The following is a 26,924-nucleotide window of genomic DNA, read 5'->3' on the forward strand; positions in this document are numbered from 1 at the left end:
CACTATAAGACACATGTGCCAGTTATAACAAAACAGAGTTGGGGGAGTGTAAGTCAAAATACAAAGCCCAAAAGCTTTATTTTACCAAAGCGAGCGGCTTTTGTTGCTGGGTGGTTTTGCTTGATAGTAAATGTTTCCTCTTCAAAATCAGTTTCTGAAACTTTGTAATTTCAGTGTTTCATCATGAGTACCTGATGGTGAAATTGGCCAGAAACCAAACATAAACAGAAGTGAGAAGCATGAGTGTCATTTTTCAAGTTAATGGGGCATAAAAGAAAAAGAGATGAAGCAGAAGCAATGAATATAAGTGAGAATGAAAGCTGTTCTGCAAATCCAAAACTTGGCACTTAAAAAAAAAAAAGCTAAATTTTTTCTCTAGATTCAAAAATCATTTTAATGCTGTGTTCAAGGTCCTGGTGAAAATGAAGTTTTCCCAGGCTAAGCTGGGCAGGTCAGGCTCATCAGCGGATAACAGCTAAAGAGCTGATATCAGTGCTTTTAGCCACAGTGGTCTGCTCCATGCTTCTGAGAAGCTCATATCATCTAAGGCTGACAGAAACCATCCTCGGGAGGCTGTAGTACGTTCCTGGTGCTCGATGGTGCCAGACAGGCAGCAAGGGCTAGCGTCTGTAGACTTTACCTCACTTCGGGATTGGAGGATTTACAAGTGGTGGAAAACGTGCTAAATCTTCTGAGATTACCTAAAAATCTGGTTGTCCACAGTTATTTGGAGCTGTATGCTGGTGATACAGGAAGGTTGTTTTGGCAAAATACGTGTCGCTACTTTTAGAAAACTTGCCAGACTTGTGGTGTTTCTCAGTGCTTCTAGGACTGTTGCATTTTACACAGCTGAACTTGTCGCTTGACAGTAGGGAAGACTGATTCCAGGATAATGTTTTTACAGTTTAAATTCCACCAGGGTTCTTGTGGCTTAGTCACTGGAGAAAACTTAGACACTTTGAGTCAAATAGTCTAAGTAAAGAAATGAATAAGTGAGCTGTTTGGAACCAGGTAACAAGAAATACTAGACACCAAACGAGTGAAAAATTTAAGCTCTGACTACAGTGCTACATCTTCTGAGGTTAAATAAAGCCTTCTCACATTCTTGAGGATATTTCACTGCTTCTTGTCTTTAAATGTTTTAATTATGAAAGGTGAACAGTGTTGGAACATCGTAATTCTACTTAATGAAGTGAAGTCATTTTTTCAGCATCTGCACTGAAACATCAGCTTTATTTGATTGTCAGATACTTTAACATGTCAAACCTTTGAAATGTCTTACCATTTAGATGGAAAAACTAAAATGACTTAGATTGCTTTATGCCTGTTAGAGAGAATACACTCTCTGTATAGTACCTGCAATATATATACACTGTATATAGGAGAATGCACTCTATATATAGTACCTGCAATCAACTTATACAAGAGTCTTTACATTAAAATAGCTTCAGTTATTTTTAAAAGCAGAAAAAAATTCCTTATCAGTATTTTTCCCAACTGTCTTTTACATACCTTACGCTATGGTATGTGTTGGTTTGATAATCATCCCTGAATTAAAATGTACCAAATGATTAAACTTGTGGTCAAGTGTAACAGTTTTGGGGAGAAGTGTTGTCTCTCTGTACTTTATGGATTGCAGTTACTCTGGACCATATTAATACTGGACCATATCAGTTAGGTTTGGACCATACTTGTGGATATTGCCTCCGCTGCACATGTGGTTATAAAACATCAAGATACCTAGAAAGGATGTGCTTACTTGCTACATACACCAGTTGATTACTTTCTTGATAATATGCAATGCGTGACTTTCCCCCCGGCTGCCCCCTATTGATGTGATCTCTGCCTGAGGTGTTTTTTCCTCCTTGACCACGTAAGCTTTTAGAGTAGTTTAATCACGCAGAAATTTCACTGCTTTTCTGCTATGTCGTGAGGTGGTCAGTGTTGTTGGATGTGGTTTTTTCGGCAGTAGGTGTTGTTTGTTAAGGTTTGGTTGCTTCATGATGTAATATTAAAGGGTGCTGAATGGAGAAGTGTTTGAAGACTGATTAATTGTATCATCTAGTATAACTCAGTGTTGCAATTTCTCCAGTTATAAAAGTTGATTAAGTTGATTACTTGTTTCTGTTCCTTAGTGCTGTTCCCAGTCTCCTCAGCTGTGCCAATGTGGAAACAAAAAGCTCTTTAGAAAGACTTTCTACACCAGTTGCTCCACTCATCCAGTCTATAGCACAGCCTCCAGAATGGTTGCACTGGTGGTGCTGGGTTGAGCAGGGAGGTGGGCAGCAGGAGGTGAGCAAGAGGAAAACCTCTATAATGTGTCCCTGCCAACAGAAGGTTTCTGAAGTGGATTTACAGCTTTTTAATTCCAACTTACCTTGAATGATACTTTCTCTTGGCAAAAGGAAGGCAAAAGTTTTGTGGAACTAACATTTTATGCTGATAAATGTTTCATCTGAGATCTTTACGTAAAGCAGATTTTTTTCCTAGACTGATCTCCCCATTACAGGAGTTGTTAAGTCACTTAGGCTGTAAATCATGTCAGCTGGAGTTTCAGAAAGTTTTAAGCTTGCTAGAGCCATGCAGTTCCCAGTTCAGTAAATGTTTTTGCAAGATCTCTTTAGGATGCTGTGTATTTAAAAAGAAAAAAATTCCTCAAAGCTTTTCTCTGTGCAGGAATTACAGAATGAGAAGATATTTGTCGAAATGAAAGCTAAGCAGCTGGCTAGTCACATCAGTGGCTGTTTTGGTTCCTACAGCTTCAAAAATAGTGATATTGCAGTCTTCCCATAGGAACTCGGATATAAGGATTTGAAATCATGTTCTCAGAGGTCTCCTTAGATTACAAACACCAGATGTTAAGGTGCGGTAATCAGTTCCAGTCCCCACGTGACTGAGGACTCACTTGGCTTTTCTCAGATCCTACTACAGCTGAAGACAAAGCAAGTGGAAATAGTGTTTTACTGTCCTTCTCCATTCCTGGTGAAGTTCCCCGCCTGACAAACTCCTGCTTGTGCCACAGCACTCCCCCTTCTGTCAGCCCTGCTGCTTCTTCGCTGAGGCATGCACTCACTCGCCAGCTTTAGTAATCTGAAATTTTGCAGAAATTGTACAGTTGATTTACCCTCTCTTTACTTTTGCAAATTCATTCTCAAGCATCACAAGGGAAGCTTCTGAATGTTTATTCAACCTAAATAATACTAGATGAGTTTTCTGGCATTCCTCTATGAGACAGAAAAGTCCTGGCAATTTTAGAATAGTCACTTCAAGTAAACAGGTTTTTCTGCCCACCAGGTGTCCTGAAACCTTGGTAGAACAAGTGGCTTTTGTGGTGTATCTGGCAGTCAAAAGCAACCTCTTGAAGCATTGAGTGGGCGAGAAAAACTCTGCTGGTTGTGCTGTTTGAGAACTTCCTAGTAGCCCAGCTCCTCTATGGCAGCAGGACCTGTGGATGGCAGATGTTTGAACAGAAGCTATGTGCAGATGCTTGTTCACCCGCTAGACTAGCTTATGATGTATTTTGTGTATTTCTACTCATCTAGGTGTTCATTCTGCTGTTTGTGTGTATCATGCTCTGAGGGCAGTTACATCCCCGTGGAGAACACAACATGTGGTTTCTCTAAATGCCCTGTGCTGGGAAAAGGTTTTGATTAGGGGCCTAATGATCATTCCCAATCTGTAGGAAGAGCAAGGATCCTGCTCTAAAAATGAATTATATCAGCAAATTAGAAATGTGAAGCAAAGGTACACTTACCTATCTTCATTGCTTTTCTGCCAGAGGGGTATGAGTGTCTTCTCTCAAGTCCTGGCTGCTGATATCCACAGCTGGAGATATGCTGAGAGCAAGCTCTGAGGCTTTGGGAAGCTGGAAGGGTATTGAAAGGCTTAGCTGATATGCTCAGGCACTTTGAGCTCTATCAGTGGATAATTTTATGCTTTTTTTTGTGTGTGTTAACTTATTCCTCAGTCTTAAGTTCACAGCTATATGAAGAGGTAAAGGGGAGTACTGTAGCAAAATTTTATGAGGAGCAGACAGAAAGCAAGCTAAAAAGTCCGTTATTTGCTCAAAACCTGAAAATCCCGGCTCTTGCCTGTTCAGCAGCATTTTTGCTTTTACTTTTGCAATACAAACAAAAATTGCAGCCACAAGATGCTATTTTTAATGTTCTTGAAATTACTTTTGAGCTGCACTAGTGGTAATGGCATATTTTATCTTTTTAAAGGCACAGAAATTAGATTAGCAGCACAGTTAAGATGGAATAGTCTTGTCCAGTATCATCATCCTGTTCCTAGCCTCTCTACATTGAACAAAGAGTAATGCTAGTCGTAGTGTATTTCCTAAAACTCAGCGCATTCAATAAATAACTATACGGATAGCCTGTATGGTCCTGTCATCTGCTGTAATTTAAAAATGACTTAATACATGTCATCCTGAAAGTTGGTAAAACCTAATAGTTTGACTTTCACTTTAACTTAACATTTCAGTAGTAGAAGCTGCTGGTGATGATGAATTTTTGTGCTTTGCTACTTTGCTGTATGAATTTTCAGTTTTGGATTACTTCTTAACAGAAGAAGATGCAATTGTGAAATGATGCTTCAAGGAGTTTTCCAGACTTTCTCATTCAGATTATTACTTTTGCTTTCATGAATGTGAGCAAGACTTCAGGGGATAATTGAGAAATGAGCTGGTCTCCATTATTTTTACTTCTCATAACTGCTGACATTTTGACCTGAAAGGTCCAGGAATGCCTAACCAACTGAATACACCTAATGATTTCAACTTGTAAATAGGTCAACAGCTTCACTGGACTTAATATGTAGCATAATATGCAGGTCATATAAAATTTCTGAACAGTGTGTGTGTATATAGGAAAGTCTGTATCTTAATTATTTATATTAATATTCATATGCATTTGTATTAAAATTCAAGAGCATGTATTATAGTTTATAAGGAACTCTTTCCTCCTGTGAGCAATCTCTCTTGCCCAGAGTAGTCTTCATCATGATTTCCAGTTGGGGATGTATGATGTTGAGTTTGCCTGTAAAGCCTTAAAACGTTCTGCGTGCAATATAGTTCCCCTGCTGGAAGAGGCAAGCTGTAAGACCCTGCCGCTAGACTGTCCTGCGCTGTGTCCCCGGAGGCTCGAGATGCATCTGCTCATGTTATGGCTGTTGGAGAACCTTCCTGAGCAAACAGACCAAAACTTTCATTTTCCTGTCCCTGCCTCTAAGACAAAGTCCTTTCACAGAAGAGAGGATGATAATCCTCTTTCTTGCTAATTAGATATCCCACCAAAAATACCCTTTTTTGGATTGAATTGTGCCAGATTTGGTGAGAAATGGGTCATTCTGCAAGCCTGTCTCTTCACCAAAGATGAACGTGTTCTAAACTGGAGCACATGTGTCTGTGCTCAGGGGAAAGTAAAGGTTTAATGTCGAGACTGTGTCACAAGGATTTCTGTCACACTTACTTTGCTTCATGAAAATAATTCAGGTTTTTTGACAAAGGTTGAGCTCGGATTGGGAGACCTGTAATGACGCTATGTAGGATGTAATTCTAGGAAGACATACCAATTCTTGTGCTTTAAAATCCCAGTACCTACATATAGTGCAAGAGGTAATTCTTATGTTGCAAATACTTCCTAAGTTCTTAATGTTTTCTGAGAAGATTTCTGACAAAGGTTGTTTAACTAGAAGTTGCACTGTATAATATGTGTGTCTTTTTTCCAGTTTATTGAGAGAACATTCAATTGATGGCACTGGCTGGGCTCCAACTAGAACATTAAAGGTACTATTTCCTTTTAGATACATACGTCGAACTAGATAAATCTTTTAAAATACTTTTATGGATTTGGAAAGAGACAAATAATGCGGTTTGCTCTAGAAACAACTGAGTTTTTTGTCTTTCAACAGATGTTGGTGGCAATACTGAAACAAGTACAGTGCTAACTGATTATAGAAATGGTTGCTGGTTTTAGCATAGCTGCACAAATACTGCTTTAACTGATAAAAAGTTTTGTAGAATGGTATGGCTGTAGGTGACCCTGAGAAACCATGCTCGATAAGGATGGTCTGCTGCTTTTTACCCAGGCAACAAATACAAGAGCATGACGTGAGCAGGACTAACAGTAATCCATAACCCTTGTAATTTCCATTGTATTGACATTCCTGATAAATCAATAGTCCGACTTTCCCCTCCTTCCCCCCTGCCAAGTTCCTCTGAGTAGAGGAACTTGGAAAAGTGAAAGGCAAGTTGCATTTGGGAGAAATGCCATGTGGAACAGAATCAGTGTGTAGTTACTGCACCGTCTTGAATTCTGTTTCATCCCATGTTCAAAGGGGGAGCAGCGCACTTGCACTTAAGTATTGCATAAAGCATGGCACTCTTGGCTGTTTTAGTCACTCCAGTAGGGAACTAGCTGCCTCTGCCCTTTAATCATGCCTCAAACGTCATTTTACCCGAGTCACTAAAATGTAAGTGAAATTTTGCTCCTGTAAAATTGCTGGTAGTTGTGCCACTGTGATTGCAGAAGGACTTCGGAGGTTGGTCCCACCACAGCTGGGCAGCGTTAGCAAATTTAGAGTCATAGTTCCTGTATGAAATACTCTTAGGGAGATTGTCGCAAAGGACGTGCTTCAGCACAGTGACTGCTCTTGTCCTGCTACGGGAAGTGGTTACTGGCAATTTACTGTTATGTGATCTTGCTGCCAGAAGTCTTGCAGAGCACTGAGCAACAATCTCCCTTTTGCTCTTACCAGGAACCCTGCCAGAATTGGTTCTTAAAGAACATTAGCTACATTAGGTAGATAAAGGGTATGCATGTCAGGTGTTTGTTTCTTTTCAAAAGGCAAATTGAAAATGAGTTTTATCTAATATTTGGTTTCCTTTTTGGCACTATGAATGAGATCTGACTTTCTTCATCTGTAAAATCTCTTCATGAGCATCTGACGTTGTGGAAAGTGAAGTAGAATCTGTGTGCGTTGTCTTGTGGGTTTTCTTAAACACCTTTTCCCTATTTTTTTCATCAGCTAGTATGATTTTGTTTTGCCCTTGTGTTTCTGTTTTCATATTAGGTTAAATCAAGACACTGACTGGGTAATTAAGTTAACTGGTTCTGTTCTTGTCCCTGTATTTCATTCCCAGAGAAAGTTTTTGGACTACAAGTTTGAAGCTTCAGCTATTAGAAAACTAGTATACCAATATTGCAGCTGGAGAAGAATGTACATATATTTTTATCTGCTCTCCTAGCTTTGTTCGTGGTATCTTAGAGATTAAAATACTGCTGCAGGTTAAGACTGTGGGTGGGAATAGCTGCTGACATTATGTGTACTTAACTTCCTATCCTCAGTGATGATGGAGATGTGTATTAATCTTCTTTTCCATTTTATTCTTGCATCAGTTTGCTAATTGCTTGTGATTAATTTCATAGATTAAACATCCTCAACTAACAGGAAACTCAAATTATTGAAGTTTACTTTCAACAGGGGGAAAATCCTCCATAACTCCAAACAAAAAAACACTAGGAACTTTGTCTATGGGTGGTGAAATGAAAGATTCAGCAAGAGAAAAGGAGATAGTAGCTTAATTTTAAAAAGAAAAAAATAAAATAAAATCCAGCATCCCCCTTGGATTTTGTTTTTTCCCCATGGGCATTGAAGCACCACGATTGCAAGCTCACATTTTATAGCTTTAAAAAAACCCACCCCAAATTGCAAAGTTTTCATTCCTTACTTTTTGTCTTCAGAGTCTCCATTTTTAAATAAATGTGCAGTTTCAGTAAGTGTTCTCTCACATGTCATGTTGTCACTTCATGTGGTTTGAAGTGTCATCACAAAAAATAAGTACCACATGTTGATCCCAACTTCCAAGTTGTGCCGCTGTAGAAATGCTGTTGTTACACTGTGCCTCTAGTACAAAAGGAGCTTAAAAAAAATTGAGCCTAAATAGCCATTGGGGATGTTGGTAAGCTGCAAGCACTATTTCCCAAACAGTGTTTTTACTTGGTTGTAACTAGATGGTAACTAGCATCTGGAGTGAGTCTGTTCTTTGTTGAAGATATGCTTCATCCTTTCCAAGTGTGTTCTTTGAAGGAACTAATCGATGTGGGAAAGGTGGGTCTTGGTCAGAGCCAGGGTTCCTGATAGCTGCTTTATCAGGTGCTCTTTCAAATCTTTGACTGAGTATCACCTGTGAAGCTTCACGCATGCCTTCCTATGTGTTTTGAAGCTTCATTAGTGTCCAAGTGCTTAGATTCCAGGCTACACATGCTTCTGAGATGAAAAATATGCAGTTGTGCTGGTTTATTGACAATCTCCACACAGTCAAGTTATTTGTCAGTGTGCATTAATAATTGTGGTAGGTACGTGTTAATTATAGACCACAGAATTAAATGAAACCGGTGAGTGACCGGTAGCAAACGAGAGCCATGAGATGTGACCCAGGTTACTTTTATCTCTTACACTCCACTTGCACCCACTAATCGAACCTTCCTGAATCCTTTGTTTCCAACACTCGGGCACCATGATTTGGAGAACCTGCTCATCTCCACAAGCGGAATATTGTGTGAATTTGCACAGTAGCGCTGCAGATAGTATCCGGTCTTGGCCAATGATGAACTTTGAAAGTCAGTATTTCATATTCCATTCATCGATAATATGAAGGCAGCCTGGTTTTCTGGAGGAATAGCACCCAAATTTGTCCAATAAAGCACTCTAAACCACTGCTAAAATACTTAATTTGAGAATGGCGATGTACTGTATTTCTGTGACAAATTGGCAGGCATTACTAATGCAGCTATTCTGAGTGCATTAGTAAAACCATTCAAATAGATAACACAAAACCTCAAAGCCACATGCACAAACCAGCTCTGTGGTATGCTACTGTATGCATTCATGTTATATGCTTAACCTTTTAGAAGGGTTAAGTTTTAGAGGTTTTAGATTGTCTCAACTTCTGTATCCTTGTGGTGGCAGCAGAGCTCTTACATGAAAAATCCTTCAAAACAAACTGTTGTGACCTGTTTAACACTTTCTTTAGTATCAAATGGGTAGAAACTTGAAGAGGCATTTAAATTATGCCTTTTAACTTTCTGAAATAAAAAATAAAATCTCCTAGATACTTTTTAAAAGTTATCCGATAAGAAGTGTTTTAACAGTGTAGAGAATTCTTGGGGGGGGGGGGAGCTAACTCAATTTTATTTTCTAGCATTTTGTTGCACTCAGTGTCATCTCATCCATGATTGAATTCTCTTTGAGTTACCAAGTGTTGAGCATTATCTGTTTTCCACTTTACTTCTTCCTGGTACTGAAAGCGTTTCCATGGACCACTGTTAACAGCAGCCTGTGTACTAGTGAAGGCACTGAATATGCTATTTCTGAATTCCTGTATTAGATACTTTTTAAATCAGGTGATTAAGAAAGTAGGGCTTTAACCCTGAAACAGATCATTAGTAGGTAACGCTTTAAAACTACATATACTTTTAAAATCACTGTTAATGTGATTGTAAATGTTTCTTTATTCGTAGAAACACTTCTGAATCCTAAATTCTTAAATAATTTCTGGTAGCAGTTTGCTTATGGATTGTGTAAAAATGGATGCAATGCTTTCTAACGGATCTTTGTGTAATCTTTCACTGCTTTATAGCTACCTATGAGTTAGCAACAGGAGCTTATTTACCATTCAGTCTCCATTCTGTTATGTTCTGCATCATTTTATTGCATACTTCTTTCCTCTCTAAAACAGAGTACTCATAAAGCGAGGGACTGCTGAAGTTATTTTGGGCCTCTGCTCAGACTGTCTGAACTTGCTTTTCTCCTGCTTTTACATCTGATGGTCAAAACTGAAGTTTTCCAGGCAGAAAGCAAATACGTGGTTTTAATTCCATTCTGTTCTCAGATTTTTATTTCACTGACTTTTAAATACTAGCTTTTAAATACCTAGAATGAAATAATGCTGTTGTTGCTCTGATAGCCTGCTTCTTCCCCCTCAATAATTCCAGTTTCAAACTCAAAAGTGCTTCAGTACCTCCTGTTAGTCCTCAACATGCACTTCCTTGTACCTTATTTGCCATGAGTATCATCTGCCTAGTTAAGATAGGCCTCCCTAGTATTCATCAGCTTTCTCTCAAATGCTTGTTTTCACTTTGCTATAAAATTATCTTGGGTGATTGATTTAAAAAAAAAAAAAGGAAGAAGTGGATCTCTGTATTGTGATTGCCTAATTGGTTTTAGAAGTCAAGCTGTTCCTTCTGCAATTATCTCTAACAAACTACAACTGGAAATTGGTCAGTGACTGATTTATGAACCATAAAAATAATCAAAGCATGCTTGTGCAACTCTGCTGACTGATTCTGGAGGACTGAGTATAGTAGTGTTAAAACCAATATTTTAAAATGTATGATGAATGTTCATACAGAATATTTGGTCCTTTTTTGTAACCCTGTTCTGATGCAGCTACAGTTGGTTTCAGATAATTGGAGAACTATTTTCTGTAGGATTTTCACGTTGTGTATGCATTTCAGTTCTTCACTGAGGTATTTTAAAGAGCTGTTTTGTCATTTTCGTGTTACTGCTGTCAGAGACAGGAGCAGGAACGGGAAACAGCAAGATAATCTTAAATTATAGATATGCAGACAGCTTTTCATACCCACCTATAGGAAAACAATATTTTTTTCAGGAATTCCTTTCCCATAACTTCAGATACTAGGTTAAGAAATACCTGTCTGTGTTATTAGATAATCTAATCTAAAAGGAATTAAGACTCGTTTACAATAAACTATTGCTTTTTGGAGTTTATCCATAAGAGGCTTGCTTATTTAATTAGCATTTAATACTAAATGGGAAAATATGCCGTATTGCTTGTGTTGTGTTGTTGTTCTGCTGTGGTCTTCAGGCAGTAAAACTTAATTTGAAGTCATGCAAATGTCAAACCATAGTCTCTTGGAGAAATAAATCAGAGGGTCTTGACTTAATTTTTCTACTTACCTTTACCTCAACATTTAAGCATAAACCTGAGTCGTTTTAAAAGCTTCAGTATAAGCACAAAACTTTCATTCATCATCGTAATGAAAACAGGTGGTCTGCTGTCAAAATTATATGTAATTAGTGTAGAGGAGTATTTTAAACAGATAATAACTGTCACTGTCTTCAGGATGAAGGGAAAAAAGTAAACCTGTATGTTCTGTGTTGTTGTCATTAATTCTTGCCGCTGATAGTATTTTTCTCAGCCAGCATTATGGTAGCATTGTTCTGCTATTGATTTATTCAAATCCTATTTTGGAATGAGTCTTTGTACTGTATGTAGAAATGTCAAAGCATGTGCTTGTAAAAGCTGCCTTCCCGGATGGAATATGTTTATCTTCCATATTGGTAAAGTAAGGAGGAGAAAGTCATCAAAAGAAGAAAATTAAAGGCTTCATAGCAGTGGCAAAGAGCACAAATGCCAGCTCTTACTATGCAGGAGGAGAAATTACCGGGAAGTCAAGCATAGCTTGGCAAGGAGATTTTTGATCTAATATGAATTTTACAACCAGCTCCTGGTCACGATCACCAAGGTTACAAAACCAAGCTCCTGAGAAATTGTATGTGTGATCTCAAGGGGGAGATGGACTCTGTCAAGGTGTCTGCCACTTCTTCGTATAGACCAGTATAGAGCCTCCGAGTGCTGGGGAGAAAAACATCACCCAGTATGCTTACAATTATTCACTGGATACCAGTTTCAAATACTGTATTAGGCAGAAGATTACCTGTTTTTTTTCAGGCGGTGTGCCTTCACATGTCTTCCGTCTTCAATACAGGAATTGAATCGGGTGGATGTTGTTTCAGGCAATGTGTCCATGCCTCCTGCACTGTTGCCCACTTAAGACTCTCTATACCACCTTATTTCTCCTTGTGCTGTTTCCAAGAGGTATGGTGGTGCCTCTCACCCAAGCCCACTCCCCACCTGGAGCAGTGTTCGGCACAGTGAGAAGGAAGGAAGGGGGTGAACTTCATTCTGTATCTGCAGCAGCTATTCCAGAAGGATGCCCTGAATGAGCTAACACCCAGGCATGTGGACTTTCTTTTCTCTGAGGAGCAAGACGTGCAGAATAACTTTCTGGGAGTCCTCACCTCAGCTATGCTGTGCTTGGCTGGCTGTAGGTTTTATGGGTGACCTTCTGGCTGAAACACTGTTCAGAGGAGGACTGTGTCTGTTCACCTCTGAGTACTCCCTCTGGGGTCACATCCAGCTCATCCTTTTCATTTGCAGAGCTGCCTTCCTCCCTCGCATGCAGAGAGCATGTAGAGGTCCAACTCTGCGTGTTGATCTCATGGAGGCTCCCAGGACCACATAGCACAATGTCTCCTGCAGCCAACAGCTTTACTCTTTCCCTCACTCAACACAGTGAGTAACAAAATACAACATATGGTTGCAAGCAAACAGCTTTAGGGAAAGGCCACCACAGCAGCAGGGAGCTATACCTGCAGCTTAACAGAAACGTGTCGGTGCAAGTGTTTAGTCTTATACTTCGTTCCCTGAAGACTTAGTCTTTATTTGCTGAAAGGGTGTGATATGAGTGCTGCAGGTCTTGATCAAAGGAATCTGTGAAGGAGAGAAAAGCAAGCCTGTTGACCATTGCGTGTCCCTGAAGGTATGGGCACTGATCTGCTGCAAGCTGCTTTATGTCCCAAGTGAAGTGGACTCCTTCAAAGCTCTACTCTGTTCTTATCAGTGAAGTAGGAGCAGAACCACTACCACAAAAAAAAAAAACACCAAACAAAAAACAAACAAACAAAAAACAAAAAAAAACCCACAAAAAACCCAGGGCCTAAGCTGCATGCCTTCTTGTATTTTCTGGGATACTGAAGGCGATATATCAGCATTGCAGAAGACAGCTCTAGGGAAGCAGTGAAATACAAGAGGATAAATACAGAAGAAACTAATTTAGCAAGGGGGTAGGGAGTGGCAGCAGAAGGGAGAGGCAGGTATGCAAGAGATAGTGGTGTGGTTTTTAGTTGGGTTTTTTTTTTTTGAACCAGTAAAGAGGTAGATGAGGAAGGACAGAAGAGTCACAACCATTTGAGGGCATTTGTCAGCAAACATGAAAGGACGTGCACTGTTTGTCTCTTTTCATAATGTAAGAAATACTTCAGGGTGTTGTAAGAGCTCCCAGTGGTTCAGAGCTGCCTTTTTGGTATGGTTTGGAGGGTAGTGTCCTCTTTGTTTGGTCCAGATCTCTGCATCCCTGCTTGGTGCTGGAGCCCACGTGATATGCATCTGCAGCAGAACATATGGCCTGACTTTATCCAGAAGTTTTTCACACACACCACAACTGCTCTGACCCCACGGACAGTGGGGCCAGGGGCAGGTTCCACTTCAAGATGGCACTGCTGCTCTGAACCGAACGCGGACCGGAGCGCTGGTGCCCTGCTCGCTGCGCAAGTGCCTGGCCCGGGGAGGTTCTCACGAGGGCTGCGCTGTCCCTCGTGGCTCTGATCGGCACCGGGGACTGGGGAGAGCATGCGCGTGTTCAGCAAAAACCAAGCGAGGGAGATTTAGTTGTCGCAGTCAGAGGGGTTTCTGAATGCCCTTGTTGATGACAGTTTAGATAGGTATTTGTAGCTGTTGCAAAAGGCACAGCTTTACCACAAGGTACCTTTCAATGGTTCAAGTCTCCCTCTGTAAAGGAAGTCATCTAAAGAGAAGTGCAGTGCAAAAGATTCATATTCTTCAATACCTTTGCTCTCTAAAGTGCTTAAAATGTTCATTGTTACTGCTTGCATTTCTTTGTCTTTCTTCTCCACCTCTAAAAATTGAATAAGCAGCAGACGAAAAAACTTCAGACCCAGTATTTGGCAGAGAAAAGTTATAAGCCACTGAATAGAGTCTTCTATGTAGATCTGACATTATTCTATTTTTCTTAAAATAAGCTTCAGGAAGTTTGTCTGCAGGGATATATTGTGTTGTATTTTGATTTTATAAATCGGCTTTTATCAGTTTTGTAAGAAGCGATTTATTTTTTTCCCCCTCTGCACATGCCCAGGCTGGTGAAAATACTTGCACAAATCCATGTCTTGTAATAACCTTTGCTTGATAAAAGATTTGCAAAAATTTTCTTTTTCTCTCTTTAATGGCTTCTGGCAAAGCCTAATCTTTGTTTTAAATACAGTAGCTGTAATCACTAGCACGTTTTTAAAAAGTGATTCAGTAGAACAGTGCAGTACATTAGTAAGTCTAATTAAACCATGCTTGTTTTCCCCAAATTGTTGATTTCTGAATATGCAATTTGTGTCAACTTTAATCAGTTGAGTAGACTGGTCTCCGGAGGGCGATTGCTTAGTGTTCATAATCACTGTAGTGTAGTTCATTAAGAACCTATCACAGAATTCCCCTGGGAACAATTTATAAAAGATTATCTGCTTGCTCTGAAGTAACCTTGGGGACAAATGTCAAGGAGTCAGTAACAAAAGTAAGGGATTTTAGACGAGTGCTCCTGCATACTTGGCAATTCACAACTGTCTTGGTCTGGGAGAAGAACAGACTATAATTGTTCCTGTTTTCTTCCATCTAGTATATTTGAGCACAGAAGAAATCGTTTTCCAGCCTTCCTCCTTCTTTTTGTGTTTGTTAACTGGAGCAGTTCATGCCATTTAAATTACCCAAAGCCCTCTAAGTAACCTCTAAGTAAGCTACTGTTGTTGTTTGGGTGGGAAGCATGAGCTGGGATCACAGGCACATGAGAATTGAGATGGCTTTTGTGCTTGATTAAAGACAGCTGACGTTCTCTTCATCACCTTATTCCAGGTGGAAACAGTGTTTTACCTGCTACAGGATTTTTGCAATACTGTAGCAGTGTTATATGCCAGATTAGAGAGGAGCAGGACAGGGAGAGGAAATGTGAAAGAGAACATTTTATTTGGGAGAAGACTGTTCAGGAGAGAAGAAGTTTTTTCATAAGCTAGAAAGTGCCTATCATCTCTGGCATGAAAACATACTTTTTTTTAACCCCTTGGACCAGTGATAAGTTTTGTGCAGTCAATTACACTGTAGTGGTTGCAAACAGGTGGTTAGTCCATGGGGAGAAATCAGAGATGTTTGTGGAGGCAGAAAGAGAAGTCCAACAGAGCCTGGGGAAGGTGGGGCTGGGTGGGATGAAGGATGCTTGGTTCTAGGCTGCAATGAAGAGAGAAAGAAGCTGGGCTTGTTTGGAAGAGATGATGGAAGAAGGTGAATGGAAGTGGAAAACCATCTTGAGCTTGTGCGTAGGCAGACAGGACAGTGGAGACCTGCCCCAGGAGACAGCCATGCAGTGGCCTGACTTTCAGCTTGCTGAGTTTTTGGGCGTAATTTCAAGCCCTTTTCCAAACTGTGATGTATAAAGCTTGGCACTTGTTTTATTGAAGTTACAGCTTCAGTTTGTAAAAAAAATTTGCTTCAGACATCTCCTTATATAAATGACTGCTGCTTCTTTCATTGATCTGAATGGGTTAAATTGTTTGTATATAAAAAAATGGTTTAGCAAAGAGCTATAATTTAATCAGTCTATTAGATCAGAAATGCGCCTTGGATCTCTAAAGAAGTTTCTTTGATTGGAAGTTCATTAGCTGCTTTTGTCTGGCTTGTTGTCTGCTTAAATTAATGTATTAAATATACTTTGCCTGTTAAAGGAAAACCTTAATTTATGATTTACGTGTTTGCTCTCTCTTCAAAAGAAGTGCTGTGCGGTTGTATTTCCAAACATCGGCAAGCATAGCTAAACACTTGTCTTTTACATGGTTTCAATGGCATCGCTTTTGTGAAGTGGTTGTGAGAACTGCCACTTGGGAAGATTTGGTGACTAACTGAATTAGGACCTCCTACAAATGCAATGCTTTGAGACTCTCTAGCCTCAGGAGAGGCTATTTCAAAAGCTGTATTTAGTATTTTTATTCATTGCTCTTGAACTTTAAACATTGCTGCAGTGACAGATTTTTTTTTTCCTCATTTGGCATGCCATAAATAAATCTGTGGGCAGGGTTTTAATGTAACTTTTCACTGAAATGCAACACAAAAATACTCAAGAATGAAAAGGAGCGATTATAAGGGGTTATTTATAACAGTCTGTTGATCTTCTGACTTGCTTGTGGTGACTTCCCCATGCTTGAGCTCAAAATAGTGACACTGCCAAGGAGCAGAGTATGTTTGCTTCGTTATCCCCTTTTCTACTATGGATTTCACCAGGTACTGCTCTTTAGTTCAAGTGTGATACTTGAATATTCTGAACTAACATAGTAGAAAGGAATAAAAAACACTTGCTTACCTGTGACCTGCAGTTGGCTCGCGAAGGCGTCTAACCTTGTGGTGACATCTGTACTGATGCAAAGCCTCCGGGAGACCAGGGGGACAGGGAGAGGGCCTGCCTGGGCACAGATAAACCTGTTTGGGGAATTCTGCAGCCTTTTCTGCAGGGTCCATCCTCAGCAGACCATGCTGCTTCGTTACGAAAAGCGCAAGAGGTCCTTGGTTTTGCTCTGAGGTTACCCCTCAGTAGTGACTTTACTTGTACTCTGTAACTTTGATGTTAAGCATGTAGAAGAAAGTAGACAAAAAGAAGCATTGTAAAGGAAACAGCCTTGTCAGATATTCCCCATGTGAACAGGCACATCCCTGTGTCTGATTCTCCTTTTGCAAGTAGATTCTGTCATTGAAGTGGAGCAGCATAAACATGTGCATTATTAACATTTTAATGCGACATCTGCCCTGCTCCTACGTGTGAAGATAACCTTTAAAAATTCTTGTGCGTAGGGTTAACTTTCTATTTTCAGAGTACTTAAGCCAAAAGTTCAGTAAATGTTTGAAGCCAAGGATGATGCTTTATTACATTAAAAGAAAACAGAAGTTTTTGAACTGTTAAATCTGACAGGATCTTTGGTGGCTTGCAAAGCCTTTTAGCTCGTCAGGAAAATGTGAAGCAAGCATTCAGGCAAGTGCTTATCTGCATGCAGCAAGCAGCTCTGCTGAAGTCAATAATGCAAAGTGATTATTTTTGCAATGCAACAGTGTCAAGTTTTTCAAATATGAAATACTCGCTTCAGTCTTGCTCATCTGTTCCATCCCACTTCCCTTTCTGAATATCCTAGATTTAAATCCAGGCTAGCCTCAAACTCCCCACTTCCCTTTCTGAATATCCTAGATTTAAATCCAGGCTAGCCTCAAACTCATTACAAAAAGTGTTGCCCTCTGGTAGTAATTTAGCATTATTTTTTATGGAGCCATGCAAGGGTATAAAATGAATCCAGCAAATCATAAAACTTGAATAGGTGGAAACATCAGAAATGATATTAAGAATTTCACACATAAGTTATTTAGTAATAATAATAATCCTTCTATGCTTTTTGGTGTCTAGAATGGCTGTGCAAATGTACAGCGCTCTGAAAACTCACAGCCTTACAGAGGTTTTTGCTGGTGGTTTTTTTTTCCTGGTAGAACTCTGTGCAAAGCCAGCCTGAATGAGTCAAGTGTCCCAAAGTCTTAAAACCAGGGTTCAGCAAATGAGAATTTGGGAGCAATTTAGGTAAACCTCAAAAGCGTGTGTTTACGGAATGGGAAAATAATTTGATATAATTTACATTTCTGTTTTGAGTTGCAACATTTACTTATGTCAGGTATGGCTTGTCGCTGCTTGTGTTGGAGCAGAATCTGTTTTGTTTGGAGAGACAATCTGCAAGTGCCCCTGGTGGGGAGGCTCTGGGAGTCTGGGGGCTTCCACACTATGAAATGTAAGGAGAAGGTGAGCTCTTCAGGATTTCAGAATCAATGTGACTGAGTTGCTCTCTTGTTTGTTTCTTTTTAGCCATGCTGGTAAGCGATTGAACAGCTGTGAACAGTTTGCAACCCTGTGAATGCCGTTTTGGCGTTCAGGCAGGGTTTAGAAATGGACAGACCCCAGTGCGCTAGCATGAGCTGCTCATACCTCTTTAGGATGTTCTTTAACGCTCAGTAAAATTGTAATTCTGCATCACATTCTCCAGCTACAGTCTGCTGTCACATGGTGTAGATGAAAGATGACCCTTAAAAAGTTAATTTACTCCTGCTTCTTTACCCCCGAGACATTCACTCTGCCTCCCTGAAGGACAATACAGCCTTTGAGGGCAGCAGTGGAAGGGGCTCCTGCTGGGGCAGAGTGGCTGGCTGCGGACAGAGGACTCTCTGCAGCCGTCTCTGGTTACACACCCTGCATCAGTCAGTCCTCGGGCTGCATCCATGCCAGGGGCAGCGTACTTTGGGGCACTGGAGCGGAGCAGACCCCGAGAGCGGTGACGCCGTGGCAGCCTGTGCTGTGCTGCACACCCTCTCATGCCTGAATACAGGAGAGTGAAGTGAAGCTGAGACTTTCATGCCTGTTCCTACTCTCCAGGCTCTCCACACCACTGAAATCCTCCTTTAATCAGTGACTTTGGCTTATTTTTCCTCTAGCACTACTGCTAGAGAAAAAAATAGTTTATCCCCAGGATTGCTTAATACAGGTTTCCTTAATACCGTGTTTTGCTAACCTCTGCTATGCTGAGTTTCTGTGACAGTAATTGTAGTTGAATAAGCACAGAACTTAAATAAAGGGTAAAACGATGACTTTCATCCGTTATTTGAAATACTCCATTTTCTCATACTTGCCAAGGAACTGATAGTATGGTCGTTTGGGAGTGGGGATGACTGCTCAGCACTATAGTCTTAAAATGTATGGATAACTGTAATCCTTAGGTGTCTCGGGTTTGTCCTTTTTTTTGCAGTTTATGTGTCTGTGCTGCCACTGAAGATGATGAGTACGTTTGAAAGAGTTGCTGTCTTTGCCACACCTGATGATTTCAGAAGCTCCATTAGGAGAAGATGCTGAAACTGAAAACTGTGTCTGACAATATCAGCTTTGCTGGGCAGATTCATGTTATTAAAAGCAGATAAATTGAGTAGGTTGTTTGTGCAAGATCAAAGGGAAATTGGATCGTGAGAGGTTGTTGTCCGGGTAATGCTGACATGTGTCTTTTTCATTAGGGAATAATTGGATAGTGTTCTTACAGGGTATGGATTTCTGTGGTCCACCACTCTCGGCAGAGGGCCTGGAACAGGAAACAAACTGAAGTATGCTCGTTTATTGAAGTTCTTTGCCGTGGATAGGAAGTTTTTACTTTGAGGCTTTATCTTTATTGTGAAAGGTACATTTTAGCCATGAAACGATTGATGTGCAGTGTTTGTCCCGCTACTGGAAATCAGGCAGTGTGGTTTTCATAGGTAGGCAGTCAAGTGCTAGCAGGCTGTAAGGGCGGGAGGTGCAATGCTGACCTTACTTAATTGTCTGGTAGGTGTGAGCTCCAGACTTCAGTGGGATTTTGCAGTAGGGTAGCTTAGTTATGCTAAGCTAAAAGAGATAGTCTTTCCTCTAGGTAGAAAAGCTTAGCCTTGGGGTTGGTGGTAGGTGATGCTTTTAAGTCTTTTTCTGTAATATTTGGATCTTGTGCATTTTCTTATTCTTTGAAGGTTGAGGATGTGAACTCTTAGGTCAGTGCTAGTGGAACCCTTTTGGAGATGCCCAACCCAAAATAAGCTGTGTTTGGAGGCAGATTCCCCCAAAGCTTCCTGTTTGCAGGAATTGCAAACCCTCTCTATTCAGCTGTGTTTAAATAGATACTTAAAGGCAGTAAAATGATCTGAGGCATATGCTCATATAAGAATGGTATTTTTCCGTACTCATACTATACCTAAATGTCTTTTCTCTCATATTTTGACACAGTTTCAAATATTTGTCTAACACCGGTTTAATTTTTTAATTTTAAGAATGGATTGCTGAATTAAGTTTTATACCCACCCTTTGAACTAAGCAGTGCAGTCAGTTGGTGGCATATACTGAGGTATTCTTCTTCTTCTTGAGTAGAGAAGCAACAGGAATAAGGCTCCTATACACACAGAAAGATCTGAACTTGTATTTGAATATGCAGTATTTGTTTTTTGGTGACTTCTAAATATCAAGCATCCTTAAAATGGGAAAGCTTTTTCAATATTTTGTTTTAAATTAGTAAAACATCACCCTTAATCTAGATTTGATTTCCAGTAATTTCATGGATTAATAGAAAAACAAAGTATGTGAATGTGTTCACCTGAAATGCATGCCTAACTGACTGTGCTTTTCCTTTGCAGGATGTTGTCTGGGGGTTAAACTCGTTATTTACTGTAAGTAAATAAATATTTTGCATATCCACTTTCCTTTTTCCTGCCTGGTTTGGTTTCAGTGTCACCTAATGTGAATCCTGTCTGTTGCCTCTTAAACTTAAGGTCATTATTTCCTTTAGCTTCGGTGGGTGTTTTGAAGTATGAAATCAGTTTGAGCTTTTGTTTGTATAACTGCAAGACTCATACAGATGGTCTGAAATGCCAGCTTTTTCGTATATTGTTTTTAGTTTTGGTTAAAAATCTATTATGGGATATTTTGGTAACAAGTTGCTTGGGATCTTCCACACAGTATGAAATTCTTTCCGCTGGTTTGCAGGAAATAGAAATTCATATCGCTCTGAGAAGGAATTGTTTTTGTATGACGCTTTTTAAAAAAGATGTTTAGGAGTTAATGGCTGCCCTGCAGTCTCATTCCTGTTTTGAACACTTACATTCCTGTTCAGGTGCCTCAGTACCCACCCACAGAATTTGCATAAACCCCAACTTGTCACAGAAATGATATGATTTTGTTCAGGGATCCCACTTTCCCCCTTTTCCTTAGATTGACAGGAGCAAGAAACCTGTGCCTCGTAATTACAGGAGCAACTTGAAGATGGAGGAGAGGGCAGGAAGTTGCAAGAGGCAGGCAGGATGCAACAGCTGCTTTTGCCTTAAAAGTGGAGAGAGGCTAAGTCTTTACTGTACAAAAGCTGCCTTTTTTAGGGAGTCCAGGATTATGGTCCCCTTCCACAGCCATTGCTGCTGGGTAGGAAGGTCAGGAGAAAGCAAAGAAAGGCACTAACTTGGTCGCCACATTTGTCATCGACTCTGGAGAGAACTACCCCAGCCACTCTAGGGTGTACAGAGGAGGCTGTGAAAAGCTTTGGATGAGGAGCATCGCTGTGGGCTTTGCTAGGCCCAGGCTGTTTTTGGAGAGGGAAATTCCTTCCTCCGCTAGCTGCAGGAGGAGGGACAGAGCAGTGACTGTGCTCCCAGCACTATCACCAGGAGCATGGTACGTTTTTAAAACCTCTAGCATAGACCAAGCCAGTGACTGGCTACAATCTCCTAAGCTTTCCTGGCATCCAAAGGCTTGATTTGTTTCAACAACTTCTTTGGTAAATTGTTTTAGAAGATTGGAGAGCATTTGCCTTTTCAACAAAGAGTAATTGCATTTCACAGTTAGTCTCCCACTGCATGCTAAGTAACTGGAAGAAAGCGAAATCCACTGGAGGTACAAAGAAGTGCCTTCAGAGGCGGAACGGCACATAAAAATAATCTGTAGGGCAAACAGCTGCAAAGAGCGATGGTCACGCATCGGAGACCACGGGGATTTGTCATGGCTGGTAAGAGCTGTGCTTCCCAGCTTGCCTCTTGGATTTCCCTCACACCCAGCTTCTTATAAAATAATTAGGCTTTGAAAAGCTGGCATTGGATTGTACTGGCCTTGCAGATTCTTTTGGGGTTTTCTTGAAGAAAGTGAGTGAAAATGAAGTGGATTGGTGGTTTGAGTGAAATGGGAGGTTTGCTGCTTGAAAACGAGTTGGAGAGTGATATGAGCCTTTCACACATGTGAAACGACAGCATTTCACTGCTGTCACAGGCTAACCTTAAACTGGGGAAAGTGATCTGGGCTGCAGGCAGAATAGGGGGTTTTGTGATTCAATGGTTTTTTCTTATGATCATTCCTCTTTTATCAGCATCTTGGTTTCCTTTGGTTTTAACCCTAGATTCTTTCTCCTTCTGAAGTTAATATTTATTGAGATTAAACTGGCAGACCTGCAATTTATTTTGATTATTTCTGCTCCCTGGCCCCACGTGCCCTTAGCTCTTGGGGTCTTTGCACTCCCTTTTGTCTCAGCCCTGTCTTTCCCATTGCACTAAACTTTCCTGTCTGTCAGGCTCCAGGTTATGTAGTTTCTTCACAGAGGGAATTAAATTGCTTTGCTATGGAGATGGTATTAAGGAAGCTCTTCCTGCTTTACCACCAGGCTGTTTGCAGGGGTTTTTTAAGGGTTTACTTTACCCTTGAACAGGAATTGTGCCTTCTGAAACTTTGAATGTTCCTTCAAAATTTGGCTTAAAACTGTCTCAGTTTTCAAATAGAAATGCATCGCTGCCAGAAGAAGTCTCACGGGGCTGTGTGTGGCGTGCTACCAGATGGGGTCGAATGCCTTGCTGCTGTTCTCCTTTAATTGACTTGTGATTTGGTTTGCAACCATCAAATGCATTTGCATCTACCTTTGGCAGGGATACCTGTCAAAGTAGTGAGAAAATGGCACAACATTTGCTGGTCTTGTTTGCTTTGTTTCATTATCTTGTTCATTAGGGCTTGGATTCCTCGTATGATGCAGTGAGTGGGAACCCTATAATGTTCTCTGTTTCTTTTCCAGGATCTTTTGAATTTTGACGATCCTTTGAATATTGAGGCTGCAGAGCATCATTTGCGTGACAAGGTGAGTCAGCGGTTTATTTAAAGCATGTTGTTCCTAAACAAATAGACATACTGTACTCAGCGATTCCCAGTCAGTCGTTTTAAAGCATTCAAGCTGGTACTTCAGGCAGTCAAGTGACTCATTGTATCAGCAACCAGTTATTCAAACAAAATGTGCTTTATCTGGGAAAGTAAACTCAACACAGTAGTGTTATTCACCATATGCTAGAATTGTTGACCATAATGTAGTCATATCCCCCAAATAGATCATCTTTTCCTTCTTGTTTCTGAGATTTTCCCTGAAGTTGTACATGTTCTGCGCAGCAAATGATAGTGAATTGGTTTGGCGCAGTTACGTGAGTAGCCTTTACCTTAAAAGGCCTGCAAAAAGATCTCATCCTTCTCTGTCTCTTTCAAAATGCAACTTTTTTCTTCACAACTCTTACATGTTGCATGCTTTTATTAAGCCAGGAGAAATCTGGGCGCATTTGAAAGACAGAAGTGGAAACTTTGCTTTCTTTTTACTGATCCTATTTGTTCTGTGTGTATTACAGTCTGGGCAAAGCAAAACATGGTATTGATTAGTGGCTTGATGAACATCAGGTACATCTCAGATGAGATGTACCTCTCAACTGAGATTGAGCATGGAGGTAGAGGTGAACAAAGTACTAACTTTCCCCTTGTATGGATCTCTGAAGTTGTGTCACGTTACATTATATAGATGCATACCTCGAGCATATAAAAGTTACACTTGGCATGTTCAAGATCTCTTGTTTTAATTAAACTCTTCCAATACTTTTGTTGAAGTTAACCTTAAAGATTGAAGAAAGTTTCCAGGTGAATGTTGATTTGAAGAGTTCATTGAAAATGCAAAATCAGGCAGTGCACCTAATTTGTCTCATTTCTTCAAGAGGAAACATCAGGATTGCAAGCTCATTTTTCTAGCTATTTTCTTGTTTAATGAGATCTTGTAGCTATTCCGGTATTTGTCAGTGTTTGCAGGGCTGGGATGAGACTGTAAGCCTAAGGTGAGAAAAATTTAGTAGACACCTGCTCTGGAAGAGGGTTTTTATTTAATGGTTTTGTTATATCATTTTGGCAAAGAGTGCCAGGAAGCCTTCCAAGCCATAAAACACTGGAAGTAGTCACAGGGGGGATACAGCTCGAGAAACAAAACCAGCGTAGTGAAGGTAGCAGGCCAAATCATTTTCTTTGTTTGCATTGTTAGATTGAATTATTCTCTAATATCTTGCCAGGGAAATTTGTAGCTCTTTGGGAATGGTGAGGCTACACACCTATTCCTGAGTGTTGAATTTGGCACCCGATTTCTTCTAACTGCCAGAGGGAAAGCGGTTTGTCTGGTGTCTGGGTAGGTTTTTTGTAAGGAGAGATGCTCCCGTAGTACTAGTACAGTCTTGTGTCAGGTGTGCAGAGGCTGTGGTGGGTGAGCCTTACCAGTGCTTCGAGCAAATTGTTAGACCTCAGACCAGCCAGACAGTAATGTCTTCTTCCCAAAGAGTGACAAAATGCTAAGAAATCCCTGTCCTGCGTCTCACAACCTCATTCAGAAATTGGAAATCTTGGGAATCCACAGAAAGGAAGAATGTTTTAAAAACACACCTCCCTCAAAAATGGAGAGGTGAGCACTCAAAATATGTACTGCTGCACTAATAACATGGAAGTTTTGAGGTTTTTTTTCAGATAAAAGCAGCTGTGGAAGAAGTGAAAGGGAAATTGAGTAGGTTTTTTGACAGTCTTCTAAATTAAAAATATTTTGGAACAAACGTTTTTTATTTAGTAAACCCTAAGTAGTCTCCACAGGTATCTGTAAAATTCATGTTCTTCCATGTTAACTTTCTTGGAGCTTATCTGAATTTAGTTTAGGTATTTCATTGATAATGACAGCAGCAGGTAGTGCTGGATTTTCAACAGTATGTCTTACAATGACATCAAGACAAAACTGATAATGCTTGGGAGAGAAATGGCTGCTTTTACAATTAGCCTCAAAGGATGCAATTGCAGCATGAGTTAGTTTTTGTCTCTCTCAGATGTCATGTAGCATATAAGCTCTTTGTTGTGAAGTGAAACTGCTGTGGTCCTGTCCTGTCTCATAAGAAAATACTTGCAATGCATGATATGATTAATATGGGAATGCTAATGAATTTTCCGAGACATTTTTACGTGCATAATACAATTATACAAATAGTGTATATGTAATATATATGCCCGCATGCACAGTCTATATACAAACAGATGTGCAAATATATCTATATACAAATAGTTTTGTATAGAAACATCTGTGTCTACCAGATACTGTAAGGGAAAGCCTTTGGTCATTTGGCAGCGTGGGAGTATATGGCTTGTAACAGCCAAAACAAATGTACATTGAGCTGTCTTCTGTGGTTCTCCTGGAGGAGATGACTCAGTATTTCACTGATGTCATTTCAGATTTCAAATCCTGGGATCCCTTTGCTGACATTCCAGGCTAAGTGTGGCTGCCCGAGAGGTTAACAGCTAATCTGAAGCCTGCCTCTGGTTATTGAAAATGTGAAACTGGAGTTTGTTCAGTTCTGTAGGCTGGTATTAAGACATCAAAAATGTGACTGGAAGAATTCGCATCGTAGATACCAAATCCTTATAATTGATTCTTGGAAAACAGTTGTGCTGTGAATGTTTGTGTTACAGATCAGGCTGTGAGGGACAGTTATGATCTCTTCCTGCATAAGGAACCTCTTAATTTTTGCATCAAATCTATGGCTTATACCTGAGGATGTAGTTGTTAGTTTTTGGGAAAGCAGCCTTGTTCTAGGATGTAAAAATGATACAAAATTCAGAGCTCAAGTTGTTCAATTAATTGCTTTAAAAAACTGTGTCTTATCTGAGATCTGAGTTAGTGTAGCTTCAGCTTCCAGCCCTCAGGGGCCTCCTTCAGCTCGAGAAGGAGCTGTCAGTTACTGAACCTCTTCCCTTGCAGCTTTCTTCAGCCAGTGATCCTCAAGTCATTTTTAAATGAATTATTTTTTAAAGTGCATACGATTGTTTATACAGCTTGAATAATTCTACAGTTCTTCTCCACACGCTTTGCAAGATGTTAGTAACTTTTTGGAAGGTTGTACAGTAAGTTTGGGCAGAGTCATCGAACATCTATTTTCACAAATGCTAGATAAAGAGATTATCTCAATATTCAGGCTTGCGAGGCCTCTACTTATGTATCCAAAACCCGCCTTCTTATCAGCTGCAGAATTGATCTGGAGACCTATGTTATAATTGGTTGTTTTCATCAAAAGACCTTTTCAGTGACAGAGGACGCTATCTACCACCTTGTGTGACTTTAATTAATTTTGCAGAGATAGGACACCTGTATTTGCCTGCATTAAGTGGTACTGTTCAAGTGATTTCATCGTCATTGCGATCAATTTTGTAAGGCTTCAGTTTTGCCAACTGTGAGTTTATCTTATGATTGTCATCAAGTGATGTTGGATCCTCCAAAGCTTAGTTACCCACATGGTAATCTTTTTCCATATACGCAGTCAGACGTCCCCCCTGTCAGCTTCTGAGCTCAATCTCATGTTCTCTTGCCATCACCGCCGAGAAGGCTCTGTCCTCTTGGTAACCTCCTCATCAGTATTGGGGGGCTGCTTTTAGGTCCCCCCAAAGCCTTCTCCTCTCCACCAACAAGCCCTGTTCCTCAGCCTCTCCTCGCCCCGAGGCCTTCCCAGCAGAGCTCTCCCCAGCCCGGCATCTGGGACTGTCCCCGAGCAGGTGCTGAGTGTGTCCCAGGGGCAGGGCTTCGCATTTGGCCTTGCTGAGTCTCCTGAGGTTGCTGTCGGCCTTTCCTCCAGCCCACACAGGTCCCTCTGGAGGGTGGATTTGCCCTTCAGCGTGTTGACTGCATCCTCTTTAGTAACTGTGTTTCTGCTGACCTGGTGCCAACTTCCTCACTCAGCCAGTTTTTAAACTCAAACCTTCTTGCAAGCTTGTTGACTGTGGCTTTCAGCATTTAATAAAGCATTCAGATAAAATAGTAGTTTCCCTTCGCTCTTTCTTTTTTTCCCCCTCTGTCTTCGTTAATTGTTTCCAGCTTAGAGAAAGTTTGCATTGTTCGTTTTTGTAGTGTTACTTTTCAGAACATTCCTGGTACCCACATTGCACTGCAGTTAGGTCACAATCACTGGAAGATAAGCAACCATGCTCTCTTGGTTTAGAGCTCAATAAATCAGAATAAAAAGATAATTGATGTCTCTATGTAAACTAAGTAAGGTGTTTCTCAACATTCAATCTTCTCACACTGATACAACCTCATCAATTTGGTAGTATGAGTTTTCTTGTGGAATT

At 40.4% G+C, this 26,924-nt stretch overlaps 1 protein-coding gene across 16 annotated transcripts in view; it reads left to right on the forward strand.

The window, feature by feature from the left end:
• Positions 1-26,924, forward strand: part of UBE2F (ubiquitin conjugating enzyme E2 F (putative)) — an 83,375-nt gene that overhangs the window by 30,184 nt on the left and 26,267 nt on the right. For 13 of the 16 annotated variants that reach the window (XM_075153747.1, XM_075153753.1, XM_075153746.1 and 10 more), the window contains 3 exons: positions 5,731-5,788; positions 20,144-20,176; positions 22,549-22,611. In XM_075153747.1, the coding sequence (XP_075009848.1) occupies positions 5,731-5,788; positions 20,144-20,176; positions 22,549-22,611 (154 nt within the window). The remainder of the gene's footprint in view (positions 1-5,730; positions 5,789-20,143; positions 20,177-22,548; positions 22,612-26,924) is intronic. The other 3 variants (XM_075153757.1, XM_075153758.1, XM_075153762.1) reach the window with 1 other exon arrangement.

This window comes from Calonectris borealis, chromosome 6, assembly GCF_964195595.1.
Source record: "Calonectris borealis chromosome 6, bCalBor7.hap1.2, whole genome shotgun sequence".
NCBI classification, from domain to species: Eukaryota; Metazoa; Chordata; class Aves; order Procellariiformes; family Procellariidae; genus Calonectris; species Calonectris borealis.